The 12,909-nt window shown below is 38.6% G+C and overlaps 1 protein-coding gene across 6 annotated transcripts in view; it reads left to right on the forward strand.

The window, feature by feature from the left end:
- Window positions 1–12,909, forward strand: part of SLC24A2 (solute carrier family 24 member 2) — a 113,219-nt gene that overhangs the window by 46,152 nt on the left and 54,158 nt on the right. For 4 of the 6 annotated variants that reach the window (XM_063320389.1, XM_063320390.1, XM_063320388.1 and 1 more), the window contains exons 3-4: window positions 10,301–10,339; window positions 11,419–11,527. In XM_063320389.1, the coding sequence (XP_063176459.1) occupies window positions 10,301–10,339; window positions 11,419–11,527 (148 nt within the window). The remainder of the gene's footprint in view (window positions 1–10,300; window positions 10,340–11,418; window positions 11,528–12,909) is intronic. The other 2 variants (XM_063320391.1, XM_063320393.1) reach the window with 1 other exon arrangement.

Genomic DNA, 12,909 nt, shown 5'->3' on the forward strand with positions numbered 1-12,909 from the left:
GCAAATCTGTACTTTGCTTTTCTCTGACTTTGCCCAGGAGATTGTTAGACATTGGAAATGTTGCAATAGATTCTGTTACATCTATCAGAAAATCTGCTGTCGCCCGGATCAGTTCTGCAGTCTTTGCTTCACAGATGGCACTATTAATCCAGCAGACAGGAGCAGCTCTTGTTTATTCCCAACCTGAACGAGCTTTCAGCTAGAAATGAGACATGAAAGGGTTTGCATCCTGTTACAGTTCCTGCTTTGCCATCCTTTGATGAGCTCAGTGAGTAGTTTATAATCTTGTCCTTGCCTGTGACTCTGAATGTGGTGGAGGCCAGGAGTGAAAGCAGCGAGTGGTGCGGAGGGTGGCTGAGCTGCAGCGTGACTGCTCTGGTGGTGTGTAGAGCTGCTCTGGGTCCTGCTCATGAGCCTGGCCAGGCAGTCCTTTAGCTGCAGAAACAGTGGAACAGCTCACCATAATTTGCCATAGCATTAAGAAATCAATTTTAAACATTTTATTTTTTTTTTAAATGGCTATTGCTGTGAGAGCTAACTAACCTAGGTGGGACATGAAGTTACTTAAATGCTTTTTCCAAAAATATTCTGGCAATTGATATTGCTGGAGCAGTTGAGCTCTCCAGATGCTCAGCCTGGTCTGATCTTACTTGTCAGGGTAAGCAACTGGATCTAGAGCCCCGACACTTCTCAGCTCTGGTCGCTGCAGTGTTGGGTGGCAGGGATATGTGACTTCAAACTACACCAAGGTCCCAAAATTTCTGCATCTGGCTATGTGCTGGGTGAGTCTCCAGGCTGAGCTGGCAAAGTTCTGACAGTCCGCAGGGTGGAGGAAGAGCCTGACTGTGACTGAAAGAGCCCTTGTCAGGCAATGTCTGGGAGAAGGTGTGAAACAGGAGCACCTTCTACAGATGAACTTGCATAAAACCACGGGTGGTAACATCCAGAGAGATAGCTAGTGCTTTAGTGGTTCTTCTAGGTGCAAATGCCATAGGATGGGTTAGCCACGTGACATGGAAAACATTCATATTGCAAAATGCATCTTTTATTTTCACTACATTTTGTAACAAATCATGAGACTGACACCTTGCTTCAACGTGCTGTGGAATAAACGTCGCATCTCTTCCTGCATGCTTGACCAGAATCCTGTTCTCAGTTCATTTAGTTTTATGCTAATTCCATGGAATTAATTCACAGTGGTGTGAAATCAGACTTTGAGCCAGGTTTTTTTTCTTTTCTTTTGATCCGTTGGAGGTTTTCCGTGCCAGTGTCCCCTGTACATGTTACTTCTTTCTTTATCGTGATTTTACCCAAACTTCTTAATTTTTCTTGTGTAATTGATAAATCTCTATGAACCAGAATGAAAAGGTTTCGATAACTCTGATTTAACTAGAATATTGAATAATGTGAATGGTTTGAGAGGAGATTACTATGATTGCCTGTAAGAGAGTTCAGTTTGGAAATGGAACACAGTTAACAGGAATTGGACAGTAACAGTCCTAATGATTGTTTCACATTCAATAAGCATAGTTTTGAATGCAAAGAAAAAAAATTAATGTAAAGTCACTCTTCAGATATTGCCATAGACTTCCACAACAGGACTGCAGAAATACTATTTATGAAGCATATAAAAAATGTATATGCACATAGATATCTACAGTAAAATTGCCAGTAAAACAAACATGAGGCAGACAGAGTAAAGGAGTTTTAATCTGTGTTTCTTCTCATTCTGGCCACAGTGTTTTACAAATGGAAAGATGGTATTTCAAGAGTCAAATACATTTCTTCCCTCTGACTCCCTTGGACAGCACTGTAAGCACAAAAACTGGTTAACAGAAAAGACCGTCTATAGAACACAATATAATAAAAAATGGCTTAAATTGATAAAGTCCTGATTGGAGCCTTGCAAACTCCCACATGAGAGAACCACGTTTACTGACAATTTAGCTTGATAGAGACTGCAGTTTTTCAAAGTCCAAGTGAATATTGTGAAGAGAATCAAGAAAAACTTACGGAAGTTTTTACATGCTTGTAGAATGATTGTAGAGTCATGTTGAAACAGAAATGTGTAGATTCATAGCAATGGGAATTTTCTATAGAACCAAAATCTAGTTTATGGATTACTTCCAGGCAGTTTAATACTGCAAAGCACTTAATGATTTCTGGCTTAATTTACCTTACAGTTTTATTTATATGACTGACTGCCAAAGGCAGGACAAAAGGAGTTAAAAAATGCAGCAGTAAAGTCTAAGACATGACGATAGAAGCACAGGTTCAGGGAGAAAAGTCATGAGGGGAAAAGATAGAGGCAGACTCAGCATTTGGGGAGCAATTGTTGGCTAAAAGGAGGCTTACAGCTGGGGTTAACGGCACGGTCTCCTGCTTGTGCTCCTGCTGTAAGCACCCCTACAGTGCTTACAGAAACCAGACTTTCAAGGTTTTTTGTAGTGGAATGGGATTACATAAAACATGGATGGAGTTACTGTGAGTTTCTCTTTCTACTTGAAAGATCTTGCAGATTGTGATTTTGGCTGGTGTCCAAAATAACATATCTCAGCAAAAGTCTCTGAGAAATCTCATAATTTGCAACAATTAGCTCACCTGGCAGCTTGGAGGTAAAGAAATGCTGTTGTCCTAGGATGTAAATGGGAAAGAGGGGTGGAAAGCGGATGATGAGCCTGAGCTAGGGTCATCAGCTGCTTAAGCTGCCACCCTTACTACTTCACCACGAACTCTCTCATGCTTTCCTATAGCTCTGGCCTCCCACCATGCCCTTCCATAATTCAGTCCTCTCTAAGTTCAGAAGTCTATTTCCCCTAATGCCTTATTCCCTTTGATCGCAGTGGTAATTCTCCTTGGAGCTGTAGGTTTACCTTAAATATTAGGAACCTGTTCTGGGAGGACCGGGCTTTGCAGAGCCACTGCTTCTGCACTGTGTGTGGCAATGGCTTGTCTGGTTTGTAGCTGCGTAGAGAAATCAATAGTATGAAAGGCAGTGTGAAATAGTAAAATTATGAAGAAAGATGAGCACAAAGGTCTCCTGTCTATCCTTTGCTATGCTACATAGGACATAATTCCCTAAATGAAGTGTCCAAACACTGAGAGCCAAAACAGGGGACTTCTGGTTTAAGTTCTTAATGTTATAACTCTGCATTTAGATATAGTGCCATCCAGGTCTTTTTGCCTCAGTTTCATCTCTTGGCTCCAAAGGAGATAAAAGTAACCTGGCATGTGCATGCTGCAGGTTCTCCAGAACAAGTGCCTGGTGGTCTCCAGAATCACAGCATACAGGGATGCTCTTGATTTCAGAACCACAGATCTCTCTCATCTTAATGCAAAGCTGAATGTAGAAAAACAGTTAAAAAGCAGGAGGAATCAGAATAAGACAGAAGCTGATGTGATCCATTTTTTTCGTCACCTAATGTGAAGAAAACAAATTTTTTTGCTTAATGGCTGTAGATGAAATTTGGAAATTTGGGCTTGCTTTTCTGCCCACAGCTCTGTCAGGCTCACTGGCAGTACGGTGTTGCTGTCTTATCTGCAGTTTGTTCTGTAAAATTTATTTTCTGTTTCTTCTTAAGAGTTTTCCTCCCTATCATTTCTTACACCCTTGCCAAGGTATAAGACAAACCCTTAGATGGCATTTGCATGTTGCAGGTGATCAGAAAGACCTAGGAGGCAGTGGTGAAAACAGCTGAAAATGGTTATCTGAAGGATGAATATGGAGGCAGATGCTATTCAATGCCGGTTATAAAGGCAGTGAGCCTGAAATACTCCTGAGTCAAATATGCAAAATTGAGGTATTTACTTTTAGCAATACTTTGTTTTGCCTCAGACTGAATGTCTAGTTTCCCATTTTAAAATTGAGAAAGCATCGTATAATCCAGTTAGTGGGTGAATAAAAAAATAAAATCAACATATTTTCATGGGGTTTCCTTTTACAATGTTGAAGATTCAGTCTAACGTCCTATTGGATGTAAAAAGTAAAAATGTTTTGTATGCTTTGATTGCATTCATTGTCATGTAATCTTGTAAACCCATAGTCTCAGACCTGTTAGAGACATAAATAGTCCAAAAATAAAAAAAAACCAACTTTGGTGTTTGTTAGCTAGTAAAACATTGCAAGATGTATGTTTTGATCCTTTACCTATAGTTTTTGGAGATGCTGCCCTCAGACAAGTTCTGCTTTGTAGCTTATTGCAATGAACATGTGTGTTGCGCTCAGTAGAAGATGCAAACCCAAAGAGCACAGTTAATTGCTGAAGAGAAGGCAGTCGTATCCCGTAACCTGCCCCTGAAGCAAACAGCCCTCTTCATCACAACCAAGTTCTTTACAAACAGTGTCTCTATTCCTAGTTTACAGATGGGGAAATCGAGGAATGGAAGCCAGCCACTGGATTTTGGCTATTAGGCTGGTGTAAAACTGACACCCAGAGTCCTGCGGCCTAGAGCTGGTGGTGTGCTCCCGATGAATGAGGATATTACGTTTTGAAGCACGCTGATTTCAAACATTTGTACCTTAAGCATCATCCTAGCTGTTTTGGTGATGCTTTCTTTTCTCCCTGCTAGCAGTTTTTAAAAATGTGTGAGGTAGACCACTTTAAATGTTATTATTGTTTCATGGAAAAGGTAATCCCACAGGATAGATACAGCATGCCAAGGCTTTCCCTTTTTCTCATTTGAGGGCCGGCTTTCTACTTTCTTATTTTCTGTCCCCTTCTGACACTGTGGGAAACACCAACTATTAGCAATGCTCAGCTAGTTTTCTCAATATCATTCATTATTTTATATGCCCCTCTCACATTTGATAACATTCTTCTTGCAGTTGCTATCCTGAGAGCTAGATCTGGTGTGAATTTCTGCCAGGTGACAATAAAGTCGGCAGAGATCCTGGTGACAAAAAGTCACCTGAAGGGTAAAGGCAGTTATGAAATAAAACAGAGGAGTGAGCAGAGCTTGGTGGAAGGGGGACGTGACCAGGGCAGCTGAGGCTGCACTGATTCAGCATTTCCTCCCTACAGGCTGTGCAGGCTGGGTTCTTCTCTGCAGCTGGTGCTGCCCACATCCTTCAGGATCTCCAGGGTGTTGCAGGTGGAAAGGCAGTGAAACTGCAGCCTTTTTGCCCTTGTGATGAATCCTCTGCAGGGCACAGCCAAATTAACGCAATGAGATTTATTTGGTAGTTGCAAATCAGCATAGCATCAGCAAGCACTAAGATTTGTTGAACGCTTTCCTCTCTGGGAATTATTGTGACTCCTTTTAAGGCAAACTCTAAAACCTTCATAATCTGTAGCAGATCCTTTGTGTATTTATAAGCAGAAGTCCTAGGAAGTGCTTTTTTTGCTGCCTTCTTGCTAAGCCGTTCACGTTTGATTGAGTTGTAAGAAATGAAGAGCAGGCATCTCCTAGCAGTATTCTCTGTGGTACAGCTGGAGTTCAGCTGAGAACCTTCCCAGCGCCCTGCCCAGAATTTGCAGCTTGTTTCATGGGTGATTTTAATTCAGACATTTTTTTAGATTTTGAGAACTTAATCTTGGAACATTCACTAATGCTTTCCCATGTAATATTGTTGATGAAGTAGCAGCATATTAAACACTTTAAATCCAGGTATTTTAAAGCTAGCCAAAAATCCATACTGAAGTATTTAAACTGTCACTTGTGAACAAATGATTCATGTGCATAGGCTGTTAAGTACCTAGCTTCAGTTTTCGTTTTGTTTTAGTTTTTTTTTTAAAAGAAAGATTCTTTTGTCCCACTGGAAGTTGCATAGATGTACAGAGCTGTGGTGCTGATTTGTATAATTTAAAAAATAGCAAAAGGTGACTTGATCGAGAAGTCTTGAAACGCATATAAGAGGACAAGTTAAAGCTGAATAATTACTTCTGACACTAAGGTGATTAAAAACTCATCAAGTCTTTAAGCTTGAGCTATTACATTGCCATCCTAAGCCAAAGATACCCGACTTTGAGCAAGTTCAGAGAAGGTAAGAGACATGGGGTAGACTGTGACTTTCTTACTCACGTTGAATAACTAAATATCATATGATTGGTCCTACAGGCTGACTGGAAAGGTCCTATTTCATATAGTGATATGCATAAAAATCTGAAATTAAATCAGTTGGCCTTACATTAGCATGTGATTTAGCAACTGATACCTTAAACCATCCATTTGTCACTGCATGAATCGGCTAAGATGCATCTCTTCTGAACATTTATGAGGATTCACTGTGTGTATGCACATTGGGTAATTGCATGAACAGGCCGGCATAAAAGAGGCAACTGATCTGAATGAACAAAGCCATTTTGCTTTGCCCAGGGCTACAACTTTCACACCAAGTATGTGTAAACAAGCAGTTGTAAAGGCAGCCAGGTATCCCAATTTGATGGTGCAGCTCAATGTCTTTGAAAGGTCAAGCTTAGTTTAATAAATTCTTTGTTTTGATGAGTAAAGCGAGCTTTAAACCTCAGTTTAATTTTGTATGCTTCTTGTGAATCATATTTATTTTATTCAACAATACAGAAACCTGCTTCTTTAGGTAGAATTCCCTGTTTTACTTTACTTTTAAGAAAGAGAAAGGTGAAAGGAAGTAAGAAGGCAGGCAAAGTGAAAGGGAATTTTAGTTTGGTTTTCTACAGCGTGCTTACTAAAGCTTTTTCCTTCTCTGTTTTAAGTAAGATCCACGGTTCTGTACTCAGTTCACAGTCTGGATTCAGGTAGTGAATTACTAAGCCGTAATACACAAGTTAACATCCTTACCATCAGTTTACTATAACTTAAATATGGAAATATTGCCCTGCAGCCACTTGCAGCCTTTCTATATGATGAATCTCAAGAGCGGGGTGGTGATTTGCGTCCCCTTCAGCTAGTAAGCTGTACTGGCCCCATTGCGGCACCTGTCAGCTTCCATAGACTCTGGTGGTGATGGTCAACTTTTAATTCCGTGGTTATCTAGGGGAATTTTAGTTGAAGTATATTGAGATCACTAGGACTTGCACTCTTCAGCTTCCTGCCAACCATATAAAGCCTAGCCATTGAGTAGGCACGGGATTGTTTTGGGGTATTCACAGAAAGGAGGTATAAGGGATTCTAATTTGTTAAAATCCAAAGGTATGCGTATTAAGAGAACTAGATAAAATAATACCTGAGTTCATTTTTTTGTTCCTTCACTGAGCTCATTAGTCTTATTTCTGAAATCTGTCTAGCTGAGTGTGTCGCTTTGGATTTTAGTTACGTATTAACCTAATTTGTCATATAATTTCAAGTAAATGCAGAACAGTTTTATTCCAAGTACATTACCAGCACTCCTCAGGATACTGATTTTTAGAAATGATCTAGACCCTCTTCAGTTAACTAGATTGACTTCAGTGGCTGTCTTTGAAATGCATCTTGTTTACCTGCAGTTCAGCTTAACAAAAAATCCACAGACCTTAAGCAGAAGCGTCTTGCAAAGATTAGAGAGCCCTGTGCACCTAGAAAACTATCACCTGTAATTTGCTTCAGGACTGACAAGCAGTGACTCATTGATAGGTATAAAACTGCCGAGTCCAGATGTGGTTTTGAAAACAGGCATAAGAGAGAGTACCAGAAGTCCTTCACTATAAAATCTTGAGACAATTTAGCAAAACCCTATCTGAGCTCATACTCTGCAATAATTAGAGACACCGTATTCCGTTCAGCACCACGCTGCCAGCCACAAAACTTCATGAACTTCTGTTATTCCCACAAAAGCCGATCTGAAGGAAAAAAAAAAAAGCTTTTTAGTTATTATAGTTGGAAAAGATTTAGCAAGCAGGAAAAAGACGCAAGCCCACACTGTAGGAAGGATGTTGAAATCCAGGTATATTTTTACCTGCTGTCATGTGACAGTCCGCTTTTCAGGGGTTGGCAGTCCAGTTTGCTAATTGTTTCAGGCTTTTAGACCTGTAAGATGGAAACTTCTACTAGAAGCAGCAAGTCCCAGCGCTGCAGGCAGTCAGCTCTCTGATTCTGGTTTTGGAATACACAGTGTAATAGATGATTGAAGTTACTAGCCCTCTTTTATTAACAAGGATATCAGTATCAAATGCCTACAGCTTTATATAGATTCTGCTCCTCATTTGACTGTCATGGTGCCCTTTATTTTAAAGGAAAGCATAAGGAGATGCGCCACGTAGTTAGTGAGGCATCATCTCTTGCAAGAATTACTGCAGGAGCCTGTTTCTCAAGAACACACATTCCCAAAGAAGGCAAGAAAGATGTCAGGCTTAATCACTGATGGACTTAGGTCACGAAGAAAAAGAGCTGTGTGAAAAGGATACCATAGACCGTTTCTTCATAGCAAGTAGACTTTTTTTGGATTCTTCCTGAAATAAAATCTTTTTAAGACTTTTAACACAGCTGGAGCAAACTTGAATACATGATCACCGATACAGGCAGGAATATGGACAAGCTACTACATACTGCCATGGCATATGGGAGAACCAGCTAATATTTTGGTGAATTCTCGAAAAAAATAAGTGAACTGCCCCGTGATTAGTATTTTTGTAATTCTGATAAAAGCATAATAAGGGATCGTGCCCCAGATACTTTTCAATAAGAGAGTATACTAGAAGTCATTGTTTTTGTTTTGCAGGACTAGAATAAATTCATGGTTTTAAAGAAATGATAACATGTACTTGCAGAAGATAATTTTTTTACTCGTAATTTCTTCAGAAATAGGTGTAATGCACAGTTGACTTGGAATTTCCATCTCTTTCTGATCCTGAGGGAACTGATACACGATTGCCCTGATTTAAGAGCAAACTAGCCTTTACAGAAAATGTGTCTTTTCTTTTAAAGAAATCACTGTTGAGTATGCCCGAAAATTCAGTATTCTTTCCCAGTGCAAAGAAACACAAACATTTTAACCTTGGACCAGACCTTGAGTGTTGTCTTAAATTAAAAGATTGTATAAAATGTCTGAATACTAGATGTTTCTACAAGGGAAAAATGATACTGTAAAGTTCTTTGCCATGGAGTGTATGATACCCAAATTACATAGCAATGAATATGCAAATGCAAAACTCACTGTAAACAATAGGAAAATAGTTTAATTTGCCATCCTAATGGGGATAAAATGCCATCAAATACATGATATAAACAGCAACACCACAACTGAATGTTTCATTGCCATAGTTTAAACACTTTTAAGGTGTTACTATTGTTAATCCAGGAGATAATCCAGGCATTATAAGTATTTAGTATCACCAAAATGTCAAACCATTTACATTCCTGCTTTTAAAAATGAGGAGGCATTTCTGCCTTAAAATTCTATTTATATTCCAGTCTTGAACATTTCTTCTAGGATGTAACTTGACTGGCAAGTTAAGCTCAGAAACAATTGTGTTACTAATCGTGTGTGGAAAAAACAATTTAAAAAATCTGTTTCATGGTGTTATATCCCATTCTGTGCTGACAAAGAATTAAATTATTTCAGACGTGTTTTTCACTTTTCTTTTATTTCCTTAATGTGTATGCAAGTTGTATTTCACTATTCTTTATCTTTATAACATAATTATCTTCTACAAATTAAATTATGTGGTAAAAAATTACCATCTAGTTGGCTTTATACATTCATGCAGCTTCATCCCATTCCCTTTCAAATGAATGACAGTGTTCCCTTCAACATGATTTTTTTTTTTTTTAATACCCTCATATTAAACCTAGAGCATGCTCAGTATTTTTTAGGCATGCTGAATGCTCTCAACTCCTCTTGGCTATAAGAAAAGTGACTTTCTTCAGCCCTTTGTCAGGTATAACACGAAACATTACTCAGATTTATCAATTATATATTCTCATGTCTTTCAATATTAAAATTAAGAAACAAATTTCCTGTCTTCAAAAGTTCAAAGTCCCAAATAATATTTTTTTTAACTTTTTTTAAAGTTCCAGTTATGAACACTCATCCACATCTCACAAACTTTACTTCTGTAACTATACCCACTGATCTTTAGGACTTGACTGTCCTAAATTGCTTCTTTGGAGAACAGAACTTTTCCTGGCTTGTCCTGTTTGCATTCTTGCAAATTTTGTTGCAAGATAAATTTTCCGTCCCACAAAGGTCCCTCAAAGTATGCATGGATTTGCAAGTGTGTGTGTGGATCTGTATCTGAAAGATCATGTGTATGTATACACTATATATATATATATGTATATGCATACATTATGCAAAAATTTTCTATGGCGCATCCACTGTTTTAACGACACTTTATAACACAGATTTTTCTATGCATGCTTCATCTGACACTTCTTTTTTTTTTTTTTCTTTTTCCCATTCATGCAGTCACCTAATGCTGGCGACAAGGATGACCAAACACTGACGGTAGGCAGCAATTACTATCTGTTTGAGCATTTATTTCTAAGGAGGGTGGTGAGTCAAGCCTTACTTTAGTTTGACAGACATCAGCATTTTTCAAAATTACTGGGATTTCTTTCCCCCTCCTATGCTGCTATGGAATTTAAATAATTTATTTCCAAAGGTAAAGCAGTGAATTGATTTTCTTGTTCAGTTTCTATCATATTTAGTATTTGTATGACCCCAAAGATTAATCACTGTACCAGGTATTATTGCAAAATACTGTTTTCTTCAGGGTTGTTTTTTCCCTGTAATTGGATTTCAGGGTCTTATTAGTCAGCAGTGTGTTGGCTCTGATTATCCTTTTTATCGAAACAAGCAGCCAGCCATCCACAAAGCAGTCTTACTCTATGGGATATATTAAATGCATCGATTATTGTACTAGACAATGGCATGGGGGAAAGAACCTCAGAATATGTTTTAAATTTCTTTAAAAGCATGTAAAAGATGCTCGTATTTTAGCTCCATTACAGTAGGTGTCTGCACTGCCTTACCTCACTTGCAGTCTGGTTTTGCAATCAGTACTTAATGGATTGAACCAAAGTGAGGAGCATGTTTCACGCTGACTGAGCTTTAGAATTTTGCCATTAAAAAAAGGTACTCTCCGCCCTTTTTCTCCATCATTTTGATAGTACACATATTTGCAAAGTACGCGGGCAATAAAAACTAGAAACTAGAACTTACTTCAGGGATTGAACCACAAGGTTCTTCAAAGAAACAAATCATGAATTCTTCCTGATGCAAGTATGATGTTTTTATTTTCTTAACATTTTAAGAGTTTTCACAGAAAAGGATTCTTTCGTCCCTGCTCTTTTTCCTGAGCCCTGGGTGACTAATGGCTAATCTGATGATCTATCCCCTCCAGAGAAATTGTCTATACATGTGGCAATGTTTAATAAAGGGTATAGTTTAATATAATCTGCTATAGGTGATGATTGAAAATGTTTTACTGTGTAGTGAGATGTGAGATTAATCCGTACTGTTTCATACCTGTTTCGACACAAACAAAAAAACCCCTAAATTCTTTCCCTTATTTTTCCACCTAGACCAAGCCACGGCTCCAGCGGGGAGGAAGCTCTGCATCTCTCCACAACAGTCTAATGAGGAACAGCATCTTCCAACTCATGATTCACACACTTGACCCACTTGCTGAAGGTATTGCTATTAATTTTTTGTGTTTCTGTTGCAAAAACAAACAAATGTTTTCCTTTTCCCTTCTCCCCATGAAACTCATTTTTTTTGCATTTCTCTTGCTTTCTGGGAGTTTTCTGAGAGGGTTTTGCACTCTTGTGGCATGGTATGCATACTCTTACCAAGACTTGCAACTTAGGAAATGTGTTCACTGCAGTGCTAACTAAAACTGATCACTTGGTTGATGCGTATCATAACTACTGTTTTGCTTCACCTCTGGCTTCAGCAGCAATTTAAAAGTTACAAAACCACTAATCTCTTCTACTTTTGTAGAGGGTTTTTTGGGTTTCTGTCGTGGTTTTGATTTTAGTACATCATTAAAAAAAAAAAAGTCAACATGGTGGGTAATTTTTTATATGGAATATAGAAAAGAATGAGACTCTGCTGGTTTGACTTCAAGTGGTTTAATGCTGACATTAGAAAAAATGCAACATCCCTCTGTGTTACATGCATGTTAACAGTTTGCTTGCTTTATCCAAGTGTGGTGTAATTATTTTTCTTCTTTGAAAACTTAGCAGGAAGACCATGATTGCCTTGGTCTGAGAAGTTGGCATGAAAACCATAATTACTTTGCAGTTGTGGGTTGATTTGAATTTCAGCTTCTGATGGACTTCAAAAAATAAATCAAGGCCAGGTGTTTATTTGGTGAATGCGTTTCTGTAGGGCTTTTCTTGCTGTAGTAATAAATGTCTCAAGAAATAGCATTTGTGAAGAAATTGTGAGGGATGTGAGCCACTAAAGAGACCTAAAATACTACTGATAGAGAGACCTTCCAAACTTCAGCGATCAAACATTGTATGTAGCACCTCCTTGCATTTAAGTTCCTTTAAGTTTCTCATTGGAAGATTGCGTACAGCTTTTAAAATTGCTCTGTATCTCTTGGACAAGGCAAATCTACTTTTCCATTTCCCGCTTCAAAAGCTGAAGATGACACTCATTTCGTCAACACAAGGGCAGTTTTAGTCCTTGCGGTCTCCACACCATTATTTCCACTCTGATCATGATTCACATCGCATCTCTCTCTGGTTAATACTGCAGTATTCATTGCCAAAGTCTGTTGCCTGTTGGAGTGGAATCATCAACAGACTGTTCCCAATCTATTCCCATTCAATGCTGAAAAAGGGCATAAGAAATTTATTGCAATTCTACATTTGGCTTCCTTTATTTGCATTACTACGGCAGGTGAGCAGGCTTTCTGACTGCTGCACCCAGTAAGTCTCATCTTTACCCACCTGGTAGCCAAGCTTTCCCGTCTGCTAGAAGAAGAGACCTCCAGTCTCAATTTTTCACTTTTTAATGAAAAATTCTAATTTTTCATTACAATCCTTTGTACTCCTCTTTTCCCT

Source organism: Chroicocephalus ridibundus, chromosome Z (genome assembly GCF_963924245.1).
Source record: "Chroicocephalus ridibundus chromosome Z, bChrRid1.1, whole genome shotgun sequence".
Lineage (NCBI taxonomy): Eukaryota > Metazoa > Chordata > Aves > Charadriiformes > Laridae > Chroicocephalus > Chroicocephalus ridibundus.